The following is a 20,199-nucleotide window of genomic DNA, read 5'->3' as shown; positions in this document are numbered from 1 at the left end:
TTTTAATTGTGATTTAGGTGAAAGTTGACAGAGCAAATTGGTTTCTTATTAAATAGTAAATACACAAATTGTTTTGTGACATTGGTTGCCAACCCTGCGATGGGTCAACACTCTCCCCTTCTCCAACCCAAGTTCCCCATTCCCGTTTGTCCAGTTTTCCTGTCCCTTCCTGTCTTCTCGTCTTTGCTTTGAGGCTGGTGTGCCCATTATTCTCATATACATGGTTGAACTAGGAAGTGCATCCCTCACGTGAGTAGCGACTGGGGTCCAGGTACCATGTTTTAACAGAGATCAAAGAAGTCTTTCTAAGTTGAAAATCTCTTGAATATATATAGGTGGAGAAAGATAAGTTTGTTTGAAGGGGGTCTTTTTACTTCTCTCAGAAAACAGAGTGCCTTCTATTGTGGATGTCATTCCACTAAGACCCTCTTGTAGTGGCAAAGATTTTGAGGTATTTTTCTCTATCTTCATACATTTACTTTCCTTCCCCCCCACCCCCCCACCCGTCCCAGTCACTCTATTGGCGTCTCTGTCTTTATTTTCTGCTAATCTGTATTTCTTTGAAATGGTTTCTTGTTTCCATTCAAAAGCAATGATATCAAATAATGAAAAATATTGCAGGCATTTCGGTATAAAACAATGTGGCCAGAGAAGATCCTAACGAAGTATCAGTATCAATCCTCTGTTAATTTTTTACTGCCTCCTTCTGGGTCTCAATCCCTCACATGAAAAAGAGACCAGTAGCCTCAGTGGCTCTAAATTCAGGCTACACAGTTCCTCAATGCCATATTTTCCTACCGTAACATGTTGATGGAAACCTTGGTGGTGTGGTGGTTAAGTGCTACGGCTGCTAACCAAAGGGTCAGCAGTTCAAATCCACCAGGCACTCCTTGGAAACTCTATGGGGCAGTTCTTCTCTGTCCTATAGGGTCACTATGAGTTGGAATTGACTCAACGGCACTGGGTTTGGTCTTTTTGGTTAATGTATTGATTAGGGAGTTGGATTCGACATTTTAGATCCTTTCTGATTATGATATATATATTTTTAATTCTATTATTTGGGGCCAAAGGCAGAAGATGAGGAGGTAAGGTGAGGGTAGCCTTGATGTCCAGAGTCACGTAAGCATACAAACTCTCAAAAACTCCATTATGTCACAAATACCGAGGACAGGACAAAACAAACAAACAAAACAAGACAAAAACAAACAAAAAACAGGTCCAAAATACATGCAAAGAAACAGCAATAGAGAACCACACCAAAGCCAAAAGGGTGACACAAACTTAACAACCAGCTGATTCACCTGTGAAATGATCCATCGAATACAAGGGAGTGATTTCAGGGCCAAGCAAAGCACCCAGGTAACATGGCCTCTAACTCTGAAGCCAGTGCCCAGGGACCCAGGCTGTGAGTGGCAGGCCATGAGAATTGAAAACAGCTGGCTGGCAGTGAGGGCTGTACCAGGAGAAGACAGTCCTCGGCAGAGTTGTTTTTCTGACATTTGCCTCAAGTCTCAGTGCATTCCAGATGTCAGTAATCATCTTCAGCCCTATTAATGGCCCCTTTTCTCCACCTCCTGAATAGAATCCTCAGAGCCATGAAGTCGACAGCACAAGAAGAAGTGAGAACATTGAGTGAACCATTCACATACTTCATATCTAAAATGCTTTGCTTGGAATGCACACATAATACAGATGACAGGTTTTTGTTAGTTTGCCTGTACTGGAATGATACAGAAAATGGCCTTCTGTTGTCACCATGACTTATAGGTGTGGATGCTGCAGTAGATGACTTCATGATTCTTTAATGAACTGAAAATACCCAAAGGGAGGGAAACGCTGAGAGCAAAAATCGCCAGAAATCACTAGACCCTTATTTATGTAATGAAGCTGATTGTGATGAAAAGGGCCTCTTTTCTTCTTTTAGAAAAATGGGTCCATTTGCATTTTAAAATGATTAATTTTTTATTTTGTTCCCCGCCTGATGACAGTGATCATTTGAAGCTCATTTGAAGATTCTCATGGGATGGAGCCATTTTTATTTATTTATTTAATTTTTAAAATGCTAAATAAAAACATGGAGTCTCTTGGTATTTACTTACATTTCATGTTCTCCACATGGTAGGTCTGAGAGCACCGGCTGAAACACATGTTTAAAACAATGTAATCCAAACAGCCCATCTGTCTAGTCCTCGAGTATAAAGCAGCACCTAGAGATAATGTGGGTTTCTAGTGTTTCTTTCTTTTTTTTTTTTTTTTAATAATTAAAAGCTCTGGGGCAGAGTCTATTGTGGGTGCACAGAATTTTAACTGAAAAAAATCTCTGGGTAAATTTTCCAGCGTAGCAGTGACAGGAGACGTAGAATGTGCTCCCGATACCTGTCCAACATATCGCTCAAGACAGATTTGAAAACCTTCTGTTTTTTCTGTAGCTAGATTTTGCTTGCTCCAAAGGGTTTTGGTGCACTTTTTTTTTTTCTTTGTTTTCACATTATAGCTCATCTAGAGGCAGGAAATTCATTATTTGTGAGGATTATTTTCACTCAGGGGAACTAGATTCCCTACTTGGGTAAAGCAGAAGTCAAAAAAAAAAAAAATGGTGTTAAATAGATGCACGAAGGGCTGACTTCAACTAGCTTTAAGGCTAAGATGGATTTAAGATCACGTGGCAAGCCTGCTGAGATGAAAATTCCTCTTTTTATCAAAGTAGAGGAAGAAAGTAATCATTTTTTATTGCTCTGCTTCAAAGAACCCAAACCATTGCATCCTAACACAGTTTTCCTAGCTCTCTGTGTTGGGCCTTTATGTGTTATAGTTCATACCAACAATCACAGAGGAAACCCAGTATTCCTTGCCAGAGGTTTGGTGTGTGGGTGTGTGTTTGCGTGTCTCCCCTTGGACTAGGACTTGTTCCTTGTACAATGAGAAAAATCCTGAAACGTCATTTTATATGTAGCTATAAAAACTGGGTTGATGAGGTCAGTGAAGTATTTATTTTCCATGAAGTATTTGTGTGTGTGGTTAAGAGCTAGGTGGCTAACCAATAAAAGATCGGCAGTTGAAATCTACCAGCTGCTCCTTGGAAACCCAATGGGGCTTTTCTACTCTGTTCTACAGGGTAGCTACGAGTCAGAATCGACTCCATTGGCAAGGGGTTTGGTTTTTGATTTTATAACACATGAATATAAGTATAGGTCAGATGTTCCAAAATTTAGGATGATAAATTTGGAAACCTTGAGTCAGTTCTTTCTCTCTCTCTCTCTCTTTTTTTTTTTTTTTGTAATTCCAAACACATCTTTTTTAACACCTTATATTTACCTACCAAGTTTATCTGTGCAAAGAGATTTGTGGAGTTGCAAATGGAGCCATGAATTGGCCATCAGAGAGCACAGTAATGAACAATTTATAAGCACAGAAAATGAGTTGTATTCTCTTTTGCTAGAACGGTGTAAATAGATTTGCATACTAACTGAGAGGAAAATGAACATTCAAATTTTGCCCATAAAGAAAGTTTATTTATGAGCCCATGAAATCATTCGGGATCCTGCTTAAGAGATCAACAAATAAATCCAGCATTTCCCTTTCTAGTCCCTTTGTAGTCTTCTCTGGACGTTGCGTCCCAGCAGGGAGTACACGGTATTGCACTATGACCACCTCACTGCCAGTGCAGTAGCTGTCAGCCCTCGGGGTGATCATGAAGTGCAGAGTGCCATCTCACTGTATTTCACACCTAAATCTTTTGATACATTGCAGCCAAGTAACATGGATAGAGTCCCTGGGTGGTGCAAATGGGTAAGCACTCAACTATTAGCCGAAAGGCTGACATCTTGAACCCACTCAGAGGTGCCTCGGAAGAATTTACTGGCAATCTGCTTGCGAAAGGTCAGAGGGTTGAAATCCTATGCAGCAGTTCTACTCTGCACACATGGGATTGCCAAGAGTCAAAATCAACTCCATGGCAACCAACGGCAAGAACATAGACAAGTGAGACAGGTATTAGTCACAATGGGATGCAGGGGCAGAGAAACTGAAATAAACCCTAAGATGATTCTGCCCATGTTGGTCAACATTGAAAAACTGTCAAGCATCACTAGGGTTGTGGGCACCAGTCGACATGCCTTAAATTAATCCAGCTACAGCATTTTGCTCTGTGTCAATAAGCACTTTTGATATTAAAAAAAAAAAAAATCACAGCATAGCAAAGTTAAGCAAAGGTTAAATTTGTATCACATTACTTTAACAGCAATGGAACTAAACCAAAAACCAAACCCATTGCCGTCGAGTTGATTCCAACTTATAGCAACCCTATAGGACAGAACAGAACTGCCCCATACGGTTTCCAAGGAGTGCCTAGTGGATTCGAACTGCCAACCTTTTGGTTAGGAGCCAAACTCTTAACCACTACGCCACCAAAAAAAAAATAAATAAATAAATAAGACTAACGTCATGGAGCAGCTGATTTTCCGCATCTCTTACCAATGAATATAAGTCCTAAGATGCTGGAAATCTTTTCAATGTAGGAGTAGTTAAGTAACCCAAAGAAGAAATCCATAACAAATCAGGTCCTTGGAGTACTCCCGAAAACCCAGAAAGAGAGGTGGTTACCTGGAAGAGTGGCAAACACAAGATTCCGGCTTTCGAAATCACTGAGGTGAAACTGAAAGATCTGGGTGCAGGCATACTTAAAGGACAATCTGCTCAGAGATAGCACTTTGTCGGTGGTGTTTATGTCCCTCCTTCTCCGAACCTGTTAGCTTCTCTGTGAGTTATGCTTCAGATCAGGGCACGCATTAATGACGGGTACTTATGACTGGGAAAGTGCACGCTGGGGGAAGGAATGCTAGGTGCCCTTTCTCAGGTACCTTGAGTTCAAGAAGTTCAAGTTTAAGGTCGGAACTTTGGTACTGTTTGTCAAGCTCTTAAAAGTCAGGGTTATAAATGGTGACCTGAAAAGCAGCTGGCTGCTTAAATGACTCACTACATGCAAGTACATGCTTTATTCCAGGCTATTTCTGTTTGGGCATGTGTGTGTTTTATAGAATCTAGTATTTAGAACACTTATTCAGAATCCTTCCTTTTCTTGGTCCTCTTTGATTTCCTTTTTCTACACATCATTGTAAGGCCCAGGTGAAACTCAAACTTACGTGTAAAGCTTTCCCGATCTCCTAAAGATTGCATCCGACTTTTAAACAGGGCGTATATCAATGTTTATTTTAATGAGAGAACACCTACACCACCAATAAGAAAATCCCAAGGATATCTAGGGAAGTTTTGAAGAAGAACAAAGAGGCACTAGACGACTGCATATTGAGACTTACTATAAAGCTAGAGTAATATACAAACATGTATACTGATGCATATAAACAGAAAAACGCATGTAAAAGAATAGGGAGTTCTCAAATAGGCCCAAATAAATGGATTTATTTGAACTTCCATCTAAAACCACTGGGGAAAAGATGGGGGGCATACAGGAAATGCTGAAGAACTGAGTGGTCTGTAGAAAGAATGTAGAAGATGATGTTTTAAGAGGTTTAACCTCATTTATAACTAGATTAAAGTAATTTACAATTCTAATCGGATTGGCAACTTAAAAAACTTGATAATACAGTGCAGTAAGATAGATGTGAGGAAACAAATCCTCTCATATAGGATTGGGAAAACTGTTCGGCCCCTTTGGAAGACAATTTGGCAATATCTGTCAACCTAAAAATGAATATACCCTTTGACCAAGCAGTTCTCCTTCCAAGAATGTATCCTGCGGGTACTGCCACACATGGTACAAACCATTATATGCAACGAGGTTCACCGAAGAGTTGTTGGTGAGAGCAAAATATTAGCAACAGCCAAAGTCCCTCAAAAATAAGACTGGTTGAATACATAATAGCTATATCCATTCAATGAAATAACAGGCAGTATTTTAAAAAGGGGTGTGGGTGCAGATCACAGATGCTGACATGCAAAGGCCTCTAAGAATTATCGTTCAGTAAAAGCAACAAATTGTAGAACATGGTAATACTTGTTCTGCAAAAAATATGGCGGCATGGCTATAGTATGCTCTATATATGTAATCTATGCAATGTATTTACATACACATGCGTAGAATATATGTGCATGAAATGTCAACCATGGTTATCTGTGTAAAAGGGAAATGGGAGTCAGGAAACAGGACTGGGAGGGAAACATTTTTCACTGTATAGTTTCTTGTACATGTGATTTTTTTTTAGCATTGCAAATACGCCATCTAATCATTTAATATAGGCATACATTTTTAAGAGCCATTTTGAAGCCAGTTATCTAGAAATCGGAACAAGCATATTGTAGTTCAAGCTCCACTGTAGCTCACCAAAGCCTATCCAAACAATAATATACAAACCTACTTATGAGCATATAGATGGATTGCACTAGAAACAAACCAATGTGTGCATTACCTAACGTACAGCTCTGAACTGGCCTTTAAGGCATGTGGATTAGATGAGCTCCATCCAGATGGGCTAAGCCAGCTGTGTGGTGGCCACGGTCTGTTTGTTATGCAGCCCTAGACACAGGTATGAATTTCAAAGCAGAGGAAGGGCTTGGTGCCAGTGCCAATAGGAGATCAGTAAACCAAGCTTACAGTATGATTTGTCCCCAAGACACCCTCCATTTTGAGTGTCTCTGAAGCCTGTAATTAACCAGAATGAAAAATAAGCTTTTCACTGGTGAACTTATTTATTAGGCGGTCAGAAGCCTGACTTCCGTCACTGGAGTCAATGATCTTAAGAATTGCTGAGAAAGAAAGGGGCACCAGATGAAGAGGAGAGAGGTGGGATAGGAACAAGGGCAGTGTGCTTGGTTTAGCTTTAGAAACTGGAACAATGGCCAACAGATACATGGATTAAATACATATTGTGAAAAACAAAATGTGGTCGTGCAGCAGGTGGCTGATAGGAGTATGACAACCAATTAGAAGTGGCTGTTGGAAACCTTGGTGGCATAGTGGTTAAGGGCTACAGCTGCTAACCAAAAGGTCAGCAGTTTGAATCCACCCAGTGCTCCTTGGAAACTCTATGGGGCAGTTTTACTCTGTCCTATAGGGCCACTATGAGTCAGGATCGACACAATGGCAGTGGGCTTGGTTTTGGCACTATATAGTCACAATAATACTACAAACACCACTACTATATTTGGTGCTAAAATAAAAATTCAGATTCATCATCATCCTTCTCTTCCCTGGTTGCCTTCTACCTCTTTACTTCTCTGACTTCTCCAGGCCACTCGCAAAGGCCAGCTTGGTAGATTCTGCCTAAGACATTAGTTTCCCTGGTATGTTCCCTTCCCAGCATCATGGCAGCTGGATTGGTCTTGGAAGAGGCAGTCTAACTATGAATGTTCTTTTACCTGCATAACTGAAAATAATTGATTTTGAGATACTTGTAGCTCCACACGAAATTGTAAGATATAATACAGACAGATCTGGTATACCCTTCACTGAGCTTCTCCCAATAGTAAAATTTTGTCTAACTATTGTACAATATCACAAGCAGGAATTAACACGGATACGGTCCACTGTCTGCATAATTTTTTTTAATTTATGTTTTATCATTTTCAGTTTGCAATTAATCCCAATAATTTTGTCCAACTATATGCTTATATGCATGGACATTATGGAGAATTCAAGCTGAAGATGTTGTTGATGTGACTCAGTGACCCTATGTACAACAGAACTCAACGCTGTCCACTCTTTTGTCATCTTCAAAATCCTTGCTATGTTTGAGCCCATTGTTGCAGCCATTGTGTCAATCCATCTCGTTGAGGGTCTTTCTCTTTCTCTGACCCTCTATCTTACAAAGCATGATGTCCTTCTCCAGGGACTGGTCCCTCTGATGACATGTTCAAAGTATGTGAGGCAAAGTCTCAACATCCTCACTTTTAAGGAACATACTGGCTGTACTTCTTCCAAAACAGATTTGTTCGTTCTTCTGACAGTCCATGGTATATTCAATATTCTTCACCAAAACCATAATTCAAAGGCATCAGTTTTTCTTCAGTCTTCTTTATTCGGCTTTCACGTGCATATGAGGAGACTGAAAAGACTATGGCTTGAGTCAGGTGTACCTTAGTCCTCAGAGTGATAGCTGTGCTTTTTAACACTTTAAAGAGATCTTTGGCAGCAATATGTCCTTTGATTTCTTAACTGCTCCTTTCGTGGGCATTGACTGTAAGTCCGAGTAAAGTGAAATCCTTAATAACTCAGTATTTTCTTCATTTATCATGATGTTGCTTATTGGTCCAGTTGTGGGGATTTTTGTTTTCTTTATGTTGAAGTGCAATTCATACTGAAGGCTGTGGTCTTTCATCTTCATCAGTGAGTGTTTCAAATCCTCCTCATTTTCAGCCAGCAAGGTTGTGTCATCTGCGTATGGCAAGTTGTTAATGTGCCTTCCTCCAATCCTGCTGCCATGTTTTGGCAGTAACCCCTTGTTTTGTCCAAACAACTGCTTCTTGGTCTAAGTACAGGTTCCACAAGAGCACAATTAAGTATTTGGGAATTACCATTCTTCTTGATGTTATCCATAATTTGTTATGATCTGCACGGTCAAATGCCTTTGCATAGTGCATAGTCAGTAAGACACAGGTAAACATCTTTCTGGTAGCCTCTGCTATCAGCCATAATCCATCTGATATCTGCAATGATATCCCTTATTTCACATCCTCTTCTGAATCTGGCTTGAATTTCTGCCAGTTCCTTGTTAATGTACTGCTGCAACCATTTTCGAACTATTTTCAGCAAAATTTTGCTTGCATGTGATATTAATGATATTGTTCAATAATTTCTGCATTCTGTTGAATCATCTTTCTTTGGAATGGGCACAGTTATGAATCTCTTCCAGTCTGTTTGCCAGGTATCTGTCTTCCAAATTTCTTGGTATATGTGAGTAAGCACTTCCAGTGTTGCATCTGTTTTTTGAAACATCTCAGTGGGTATTCTGTCTATTCCTGGAGCCTTATTTTTCACTAATTCCTTCACTGCAGCTTGGACTTCTTCCTTCAATACCATTAGCTCTTGATCATATGCTATCTCCTGAAATGGTTGAATATTGACCAGTTCTTTTTAGTACAGTGACTCAGTATATTTCTTCCATGTTCTTTTGATGCTTTCTGCATCATTCGATATTTTGCCCATAGAATCCTTCAAAATTTCAACTAGAGCTTGAATTTTTCTCTTCAGTTCTTTCAGCTTATCTATCTTCAGTGAAAGCTGTGAAAGCTGAAGATAGATGACTGTTATTCATAACAACGTGATCTGTTATGTTGCTAAGGTTCTACAGACTTTTTATGTTTGAATATAAAAGTGGAAGGAGAAAAAGTCTTGAAAATAAACCAGAAAGAAAGAGAACATGTGTTATGATCATAAATGAGATTGCACTCACAATATAAGGTGAGTACTTGGAGGGTGGACCCTGTAATTCTCATCTTTGTAACGAGAGAATGAATACATATATATTCAACTGTAAAGTATTGGTCATTTACCCAACCCTTCTCCTGTGCTGGGAGGATTACGTTCTGCAGGACAGGATGGAGATGAAGGGATATGAAAACTATCTTCTGCATTCTTAGCCTGGCAGAAGTCAAATTCCCAGAAGCTCTGAAGTCATATCAGTATTTGTCCTAAAAGGTCATAGCATAACAGGACATAAGGACCAAAACTCAAGGGATTAAGCAAGAACAAATAGAAGGTATGAATAGAAGTGAGCACAACATAAAGAAAGGCCCAAAGAACAAGCAAGGAGTCATCGGCCACTTTCTTTACGGAAATTAAAAGAGAAAGTTAACGTTAAGGTTCTAGGAATAAGAAGACCTGGGTTGAAGTCACAGCTTTGCCATTAACCATCAGTGTGTCAATGAAGCAGTTATCTATTTTCCCTAAAACTTTATTTTTTACAAAACAGTGATAGTAACATTAACTTATATCCCTCCAATAATTTCTTTTTCAAATATCAAATTGAAAATACAGAAATACAGACATGACGTAAATCTAAGGAGTTGATTACTGAAGAACAACAAAAAAAAAGAATTCAAAAATCAGAAGCCCATGGAACTATGGAAGCAGGAGTAATGTAAAGAGGACTTTAAATGAGATAGCATGTTGTCTCAGCCTCTGGTATCTTTGTTTTCTTTATCTCCCTATGAGAACAAAAATTGATCACATCGCTAAACCTATAGTCGATTTTTAGTCTTCATCTTACTTGACTCAGTCAGCACCATTTAACACAGTTAATCACTTCTTCCTACATTAAATACTTCGACCTGGGTTCCAGAAAAGAAATTTCCCGATTTTTCTTGCGCTTCACTGACTGCTTCTATCTCCTTTGTTGATTCTTATGTATCTCCCCAGAATTGGCATGGAAAGGGTGCCCTAGGACTCAGGGTTCAGATCTCTTTCTTTTCTATACGCAGTCATTCTTTTCGGAATTTCACCCAGTTTCATAGATTTGTTGTTAGCTGACATCGAGTTGGCTCTGACCTTATGTAAAACAGAATGAAACATTCCAGGTCCTGCACCGTCCTCACAATTGTTGCTCTGTTTGAGCCCGTTGTTGCTGTTCGTAGATTATCATTCATAAACCGACAAATCCCAAATTCACGTCTCCAACCCAGACTTGCCCCTGAACTTGTATGACCAACTACCAACTGCATATCATCATTCGGATGTCTGCTAGACTTCTGCTAATAAACATGCCCCAAACCTAGTTTCTAATCTTCCAAATCATTTCCCCTCCATCCTTCTATTGCTATACTTCTTCCCCATATCTGTAAATGAACACTCTGCCCCTTTGGTTGTGCAGATCAAAAAGGCTTGTAAACATTTTGGAGTTCTTTTTCATGTACCACATCCAATCTATGAGCAAATCGCTGTGCTACCTTGAAAGTCTCTACATTCAAATTATGTAGTCTCCCACCATTCTTCACACCCTCTACTGCCAGCTTTGCACCTGAATTAATCGCCAGCCACCGTCTACCACCTGAATTATTGCAATAGCTTCCTAACAGATCTTGTTTTTACTCTTGTGTGCCTACAATGTAATCTCAATATAGCAGCCAAAGTGATGCTTTTGAACATATCAGATCCTGCCACTCCTCCACACAAAACACTTCCTGTGGCTTCCCATTTCCCTTGAACTGAAGTCCTTGCAATGACTTGGAGTCCCTGGATGATGCACATGGTTAAGGTGCTCGGCTGCAAACCAAAAGGCTGGAGATTCAAGTCCACCCAGAGATACCTTGGAAGAAAACCCCGGTGACCTACTTCTGAAAACCCTGTGGAGCACAGTTCTACTCTGACACACATGGGGTCACTGTGACTCAGAATCAAATCAGTGGCAACTTGTTTACTAGTTGCAATGGCTTACAAACAGGGCCTCACAAGATTTGTTCCCTCTTCACTTTCTGGCCTCATATCCTACAGGTCTCCTCTTGGCTTATTCAGCTCCAGTTACACCAGCTTCCTTGTTTTTCCTTGACTTTCCCAGGGATATCCTACCTCAGGACCTTTGCATTTGCTCTTCTGTCTGAAATACTCCTCCCTAACTTACCCATATGTTTTATTCCTTTACCTCCTTGAGGTCTTTGCTCAAATGCCACATTCTCGGTGAGGCTTTCCCTGACCACTAATTAGCATTGTCACAACCTCCTCCCCAGCCAGCATACTCTATCCTCTTTCTGTAATCTATATTTTCCAAAGAATTTTGAAAAATGACTATTTGTCGTACTACACGTTGTTGTGAGGTGCTGTCAAGTCAGTTCCACTCATAGTGGCTCCATGTACAACAACAAAACACTACCCAGTCCTGTACCATCCTCACAATCATTGCTATGCTTGAGCCCATTGTTGCAGCCACAGTGTCAATCCACCTCTGTCGAGAGTTCTTCTCTGTTTTGCTGACCCTCTTCTTTACCAAGCGTGATGTCCTTCTCCACTGACTGGCCCCTCCTGACAACATGTCCAAAGTATGTGAGACAAAGTCTCGTCATCCTTAGCATTCTGACTGTACTTCTTTCAAAACAGATTTGTTATTCTTCTGGCAGCCCATGGTATATTCAATATTCTTTGCCAACACCATAATTCAAAGACATCAATTCTTCTTCGGTCTTCCTTATTCATCGCTCAGCTTTAGCATGCACGTAAGGCAATTGAACATACCATGGCTTGGGTCAGGTGCACCTTAGTCCTTAAAGTGGCATCTTTGCTTTTTAACACTATATATAGGACCTTAATTTATTGTTTTTCTTCCTCCTTTGGATTTAAACTTCTTGACGAAAATGGAATTTTTTCTGTTTTATTCACCATTGTAGCTCCAGTACTTAAAATAGTGCCTTGCACATACTAAGGACTCTGTACATATTTGTTGAATGAACTCATTAAGTAATGAGTGAACGAGTTAGCTTAGAGGCTGCCTAAAGAGCATTACAAATAGCTGGCTGATGGCAGAGTGAATTGCTTGTAGAAGCAGGGGTACAAACCTTCCTGTATAGTGAAGACATCTTCCAGATGGTGTGAGCGAGAAAAATAAACACAAGTCTTTGGTCAATTTTGCTGGAATTTAACTGAATAAGCATATATCATGTGAATATAAGAGTCAATCAGAAAATTGTTCAAAAGTAGAGGGAAGATGGGAATAAGTGATCTACAAAAACACAATAGTTTGATAAATCTGAGGCAGCTTGTAGAGATAGTGCCTCCGTGGCTTTTTGAATGGAAAAACTTGACATTGGTTTGTTCTACATTCATTACTAGATTGTACCAGCAACTCAGAAGCCATGTCTGAAATGAACCATTAAATGTAGCTGTTTGCAGATTTAACACAAATTATATTACTCTGAAAAGTCCTTTGACATAACTTGGAGTTAAACATTGGCTGTAAGTGCCACTGTTTATGGTAATAATTGACAAACCGTGTTAGGTTAGATGCAGGTAACGGAAGGTGTTGTTTTATTAACTGGCGACGTTATTGAATTCCTTCAAAACTGAAAGTTCTCGTTGTGGTTTAATAACCGTTGGGTAAACAATTGCTGTTGCTAAATACCTGGGTTTATTGCTCTGTTAACTATAACGAGACGTGACTTCTTGGTACATTTCACAGATCTCAGTAGAATATTTTCTTTTGTCAAATATTAAAAGTTTAAGGCTCTAACTTCTAAAATTTGTCTTAGAGAACATTACTTAAACATTTGTAAACCTTGGCAAATGAATGAGGGGTAATTATTCTTGATTTGCCTTTTACATTTCCATATTTCTTTCCCCCCTACTTCCATTTTCGGTGTTCTCTGTTTTTTCACATGAAGATAAAGATTAGAGTCAGTGTTTCTTTAAAAAGAAGAATTAAAGAAAATACTTTTTGAACTGGTTTATTGTTTTAAACCCAGAAGAGGGAATGAGAGAATTCAGAATTGATTAGTTTTGCTAAGTGTTGCCATTACAGCTGAGAAAGGGCAAATGTGACTTGTTAGGCCCATCTCCCAGAAGGGAAATCGACTCTATTATTTAGTTGTGGTGAGAATACAAGTTCCAGAAAGCTCATTTTATTTCCATGCCCTGCGCAGATCAAAATACAAGGGTAACTCAAAAAGTATGGCTTCTAGGGTTCCAGTTCATACATGCATGTATTTATTCCAAACAAAACATGTTTAAACATGTCTCTTTGATCAGTGGGTGACTGCAGACAGGTTCTCTCAGTAATACACTTACTTGTCTTAGTCTCATTAGGGTGCCTTCAAAAAAAAAAGGGTACTTTTTGTGTCATGGAATAAAATGATTTCCAGGTCAGGGCTAGTAGCAAATTTTTAACAGAACTCAAATGACAAATTCCCAAATCATTGAAGCTTTGCAACAAGTTTATGGGAACGTTGCCCCACATAAAACAACAGATTTTAGATGGAGCAAGCATTTTAAGGAAGATTGGGAAGACCTTAAGGATGAGCCAAGACAGGGAAGACTGCTTATAAAGTTATGGTGACTGGTTTTTGGAATTCCAAAGGGATAACCTTGATAGATTTTCTCGAAGGACACAGGACAGTCATGGGGGCTTTTTATGAAGAAGTTTTAAGAAAATTGAAGACTGCACTGGTTAGAAAAAGGCCAGGAAAGTTACGCCAAGGAATCTGTTTCCATCATGACAACATACCTGCTCATTCTTCTAGGGTAGAAAGGGCTGTGCTACAAGAATTTTGCTGGGAAAACTTACCCCATCTACACTATAGCCATGATCTTGCCTCTTCAGACTTCTTTTTGTTCCCAAAACTCAAAGAACATTTAAAAGGAACATGATGTGTGTCCTTTGAGGTTGCCAAATCTGCTGTTTTGACCTGGTATAAATTGAAGACAGCAGAATTTTTCAGGGAAAGGTTAGAGAGATGGAAGCACCACCATCAGAAGTGTCTAGATCTAGATGGAGGATACGTCGAGAAACAATAGCTTCACATTTTGATATTTTTGTTCAATTAAGGTTTCTATGATTTTGTAGCAATACTTTTTGACTTACCTTAGCAGCCATGATGGAAACCCTGGTGGCACAGAGTTTAAGTGCTATGGCTGCTAACCAAAAAGTTGGTTTGAATCCACCAGGTGTTCCCTGGAAACTCTACAGGGCAGTTCTACTCTGCCCTATAGCGCTGCTGTGAGTCGGAGTCAACTCGCTGGCAACGGGCTTGGTTTTCGTTTAGCAGCTGTAACTGTCTGATTCAAGCAGATCATAGTAACTATAATAGCTACCATTTACTAAGTCTCTGTCACTGTGCTAAGAAATTTACAATGTTAACTAACTTAGGTCTTATTATGATTGATTTTTATGTAAAATCATTCCATTTCACAGATGGTAAATGTGGGGCTTAAGGAGATTAAGTAACTTTCAAAAGTTCACATATCCAGGAAGTAACGGAGATGGAATTAGAGCCAAAAGTGTCTATGGCTGCCTACAAAGTGTCTACATACTGTATTCATGAATGTTCCTCCTCTTCCTTTAATATCAATTTATTGAATTCTAGACATGAGATACAGAGGCATCATTCTGGTATTCAAGAAGAGCTGTGACGGTCAATGGAATGGGATTTGCTTTCATTGACTCTTGTTGGTACCCACTGTGTACCAGATACTGGAGATACGAGATGAAGTCTCAAGCCCATCCTTCAAGTCTAACACAAGGCAGACTGGAATAGATTTTCCTTGATAGCTGTGCAAAGAAAATGGAATTTAAAGAGATAGCAATTAATTTTGCCTTGAAAAGAGCTAAAAATCAAGGTTAACTGCCTGCCAAAATCTACCCCTTCCTTATTATAACACTGGTTCCGTTGAGCTATTTAGTTCTTGCCCGTGCACCTTAGGTTATATGTCCCCATGGTTGGCTTACTCACCATTCATGGTATCCCTTCATTTGCCTTTTTAATAATTGGTTAAGGCATGGCCTGTGACTCAGTTCTGTATGAAGAAACGTAAAAGGAAATAAGCTGTGGGACATGCGGATTACAGGAAACATTTCTTTACTCTTATGACATATTAACCAGAGAATAATGAAAACCTTCTCAACTGTGGGTGTTTGTTCAAATGTTGTATCTATCTCATAGGTGGTTTCATGGAGGAGATGATATTGGAGATGGATCATGAAGCATGCAGAGAGGTAATATGAAGGGTGCAGGCCTTTCTGTGAAGACAGTAGTGTCGGCAAAAGTACAAATTAAAGAATGCGTACGATATATTTGGACATTGGCATCCAGGAGCTCAAGTGTCCCTAGAACAAGGATGTAGGGCCAGGTCCTGGAGGCTTTGACTATCATAATAAAGAGACTGGACAGGCCTTTCCCTTCAGGTAATGAAATTGCTTAGAAAAATTTTGAGCGAGGTAGTACCATAACCAGTGTCTCCTCTAGAGTTGTCTCTGGCTGGGGAAAAGGTCAAGCAAAGTGCTAGCTGTTATTAGCATCTAGCTCCAAAAAACGGCTACATGTCCTTCAGCATATTATTAATAATTTAGCATGTGTTTGCTTAGTTTTTATTCAGACATTGAACATGCTAATAATTAGATTCTTAGCAGAATGATGAGAATAATTGAGACTATAAATATTCCAAAATGTCCAGGCATCAAAATATTCATTTTTCTATCATATAATTTTTTCCAGAAATTCTCTTGAGTGAAGACTGTGAAAGCAAGTGAAAGATTGACTCTTGCATGCCCTAGGGAACAATTCATGCTCCCTGGAGTCTGCATTCCACTGTGGCTGAGGAAAGGGTCACTTTGTTTTTGTAATCTAGACTATAATTTGGGCTGTGATAGGGTGACACTAAGTGGCTGAAAAGAGAAAGGTTTAGTCAATGAAAATCAAAATAAGAACAAAAAAAAATTGCACTTGTGGTGGCATTTATGACCCCTAGGCAATATGAAGGAATTATATTCATTGTAAATCAGGATCATTAAAATTTCTTCCTTTCTGCGTCATTTAAGGACTTTATAAATGGATGATGAAAATGGAAGCGTATCAGCTGAATTGGAAGATATTTTTCTTTTAAATTAAACAAAAAAAAAATGTGCAGTGCTATTGCTTTTCCTAATTCAGAGGTACATCTATTACTAACCTTTTCTTTTTCTATGTTTGTATTGTTAATAATAATTTTTCTTTTATAAAACACATAATGGCTTTTCATTGCAATCTCTCTGAGTTGTCAACATACTCAAGTAAATAAATATATGCACAATATTTAACTAACATATTGCTTTTGGAGGCCTTCAAAAAATTCTCCTTAAAGGGGAAAGAAAAGATTTTTCCTTCTGACCACCTCTGCAGTCATTTTGTTTTTTTTCTTTTGCTCAGTTATTTCATTTGGTGCTTTTAGAGCTAATTAAAAGGAAAAGCTATATTTTTTTCCACTAAAAATCAAAGAAATCTCATAGTCCAACCTCCATCCATTTATTTGTTCATTCAAAAATATTAGACTGAGCCACATGAAATTGTCACCTTTTGTTGACCAAATATGGCTGAATTTGGTAATTACATGTTATTCGAGCCACTATTTATAAGTACTTCTAGGTGATAGTGGTAGCTAACATGGTATCTGCCTCCACGAACTCCTGGTTCTCTGATATGTGACTCATCACTCTAACACGAAAAAACATCCACTCAGGCAGCCCATATTATCTTTGGATAGTTCTCACTAAATGCAGAACTCTCCTTTCTTAAAGTGAACTGAAATCTTCCTTTTTTTAAAACACACTAGTTCTAGTACTGGTTGTTAAAGACACAAATCTACTCAATTTTATGCATGACTACTCCTCAGATCTTAGGAGCCCTGGTGGCACAATGATTAAGTGCTTGTCTGCTAACCAAAAAGTCTCTAGTTCAAACCAGCCAGCCGGTGGCTTCAAGAGAGTAGAGACCTGCTCCCGTAAAGACTTAAAGCCTAGGAAACCCTATGGGGCAGTTCTACACTGTCTGATAGGGTCGCCATGAGTCAGAATTCGACTCGACAGCACACAACAACTCTTCAGATATCAGGAAACCAACTCTGTAGTTATTTCCTCTGCTGTCTTGGAGTCTTCCTTTTTTGGACTAAACACTTTAGTTGTTTCAACTGAAATGTGCTAATTCCCCGGTAGCGTTTGAGAGTATTGACCTCTTCATCTTCCTGATATTCTCTCCTCTCTGATCTTCTGTGGCTTCCCACCCTTCTGGCTTTCTTCCTGCCTTTCAGATTCTCCTTCACCTTCTCCAATTCTTCTTTTACTCAAATCTTCAACATCAGTGTTCCCAGTAGCTTACCCATATCTCTTTGCCCTGTTCACTAAAGAGAACCTAGATGTCCTGTAACTTGGCTTCGACTACCATCCACATGCTAAATATTTTCAGATTTATAGCTCTAGTTGAAATTCTTTGAATTGCATGTCTATGCATTCAACTACCTTATAGGTGCCTCTACTTTGACTTTCCATCTATACCTCAGGTTAAACCTATTCACCCACCACCCACCTGTCAGCTTGTTGTAATGTAGTGGCTTGTGTATTGCTATGTTGCTGGAATCTACACCACCAGTATTTCAAATACCACCAGGGTTACCCATGGTGGACAGGTTTGAGTGGAGCTTCCAGATGAAGTCAGACTAGAAAGAAAGGCCTGGTGATTTACTGGCAAAAAATAGCAAATGAAAACCCTTTGCAGCTCAACAGAGCATTATCCAATATAGTGCCGGAAGATGAACCCCCTAGGATAGAAATCACTCAAAATACTCCGTGGCTGAAACAATTGACTTGAACATACCAGTGATAGTGAAGATGGCATAGGTCTGGGCAGTGTTTAGTTCTGCAGTACATGGAGTTGCTGTGTGTAGACGGTGACTCAACAGCAACTAATAACAACAACTCTATACACCTGTGAGCCCATCACCACAGTTAAGGTTCTGAACAATTCCATCAACCCTTATATTTTCCTCAAACCCCTTTGTAATCCATCCTTTTCCCCAATCTGCAGGAGTCACAATCTGATTTCTTGGATTACTTAGCAGTTTCTAAAATTTTACATAAATGCAACCACGCTATATGAGCTTGTTTAGGTCTGGTTTCTCTCATTCAAATTCATTAATGTTATTTGATATTTCAGTAATTCATATCTTTTTCATGCTGAATAATATTCAATTATATAGATATGACATGATTTGTGTATTGCATCATCTGTTGATGGGCATTTGATTGTTTTTAGGTTTTATCAATTAAAAATAAAGCTTCTGGGAACAAATCTTCGTGTGGACATGTGCTCCCATTTCTGTTAGGTAAATACCTAGAAATGAAATGACTGAGTTATTTGGGAAATGTATGGTTAACTATTTTTTTAAAAATTCCCAAACTGTTTTTCAAAGCAGTCATAATATTTTTCACTCCCACCAGCAGTGAATGAGAGTTACAGTTGTTCCATGTTTTTGCCAATACTTGGTATAGTCAGTCCTTTCCACTTCAGTTGATTTGATGGGTATGTGGAGTCCCTGGGTGGAGCTAGGTAGCTAACTGAAATGCTAGAGGTTCAAGTCCACCCAGAGGTACTTCGAAAGAAAGACTTGGTGATCTACTTCCAAAAAATCAGCCACTGAAAAACCAAGAGTAAAATAGTTCTACTCTGACACACACGGGTCACTCTGAGTTGGAATCGACTTGACTGTATCTGGTGCTGGGTTAATGGCTATCTAGTAATGTATCATTGTGATTTTTGAATATACCATGGACTGCCAGAAGAATGAACAAATCTATCTTGGAAGAAGTACAGCCAGGATACACTTTAGAAGCAAGGATGGCGAGACTACGTCTCACACACTTTGGACATGTTACCAGGAGGGATCAGTCCCCGGAGAAAGACATCATGCTTGGTAAAGTAGAGGGTCAGCGAAAAAGAGGAAGATCCTCAACGAGATGAACTGACACAGTGGCTGCAACAATGGGCTCAAGCACAGCAACAATTAACTGTGTGGATGGCCCAGGACCCAGCAGTCTTTCGTTCTGTTGTGCATTGGGTCACTATGAGTCAGAACCAACTTGATGGCACCTAACAACAACGCCAACAAATTTGTAAGGTTTTGGTCACTATTTCTTCAAATATTTTTTCTGCCCATACTTCTCTTTCTTTGCCTCCTGGATTGCCAATTATACACACGTTAAACCTTTTTATATTGTCCCACGGGCCTCTGAGGCCCTGTTCATTTTTTAAAAAACTGTATTTGTTATGGTTCTTTAGATTGTTAGTTTCTATTGATCTATGTTGGGTAAGTGTTACTTGCTGAAAGCTTGGTGGTTCAAACTCACCTAGAGGCACCTAGGAAGACTGACTTAGTGATTTGCTTTTGAAAGGTCATAGCTTTTAAGATCCTATGGTTCAGCTCTGCACACGTGGGATCTCCATGAGTCAGAATTAACTTGATGGCAAGCAAAAACAACACGCAGTGGTTAAAAGCTATGGCTGTTAACCAAAGGGTCGGCATTTCGAATCCACTAGCTGCTCCTTGGAAACCCTACGGGCAGTTCTATTCTGTCCTCTAGAGTTGCTATGAGTCAAAATTGACTCAACAGCAGTGGGCTTATGTTCAAATTCATTGACATATTCCACTATCACCTCCATTCATTGCATTTTTAAAATTTTACAAATTATATTTTTCTATTGTTTATACATACATTTTTTTTTCCTTAGATGAGATTTCCC

At 39.3% G+C, this 20,199-nt stretch overlaps 1 protein-coding gene across 1 annotated transcript in view; it reads right to left on the bottom strand.

The window, feature by feature from the left end:
• TMEM207 (transmembrane protein 207) overlaps window positions 1–14,528 on the bottom strand; it is a 32,352-nt gene extending 17,824 nt beyond the window's left edge. The window contains exons 1-2 of the mRNA XM_003412790.1: window positions 14,517–14,528; window positions 2,100–2,182 (exon numbers count right to left, since the gene is read on the bottom strand). Coding sequence (XP_003412838.1) covers window positions 2,100–2,182; window positions 14,517–14,528 — 95 coding nt within the window. The remainder of the gene's footprint in view (window positions 1–2,099; window positions 2,183–14,516) is intronic.
• Between the last annotated feature and the right edge of the window lie 5,671 nt (window positions 14,529–20,199).

This window comes from Loxodonta africana, chromosome 1 (genome assembly GCF_030014295.1).
Source record: "Loxodonta africana isolate mLoxAfr1 chromosome 1, mLoxAfr1.hap2, whole genome shotgun sequence".
Taxonomy (NCBI): domain Eukaryota; kingdom Metazoa; phylum Chordata; class Mammalia; order Proboscidea; family Elephantidae; genus Loxodonta; species Loxodonta africana.
The sequence above is the reverse complement of the archived record's forward strand: the minus strand, read 5'-3'. Positions and strand labels throughout refer to the sequence as shown.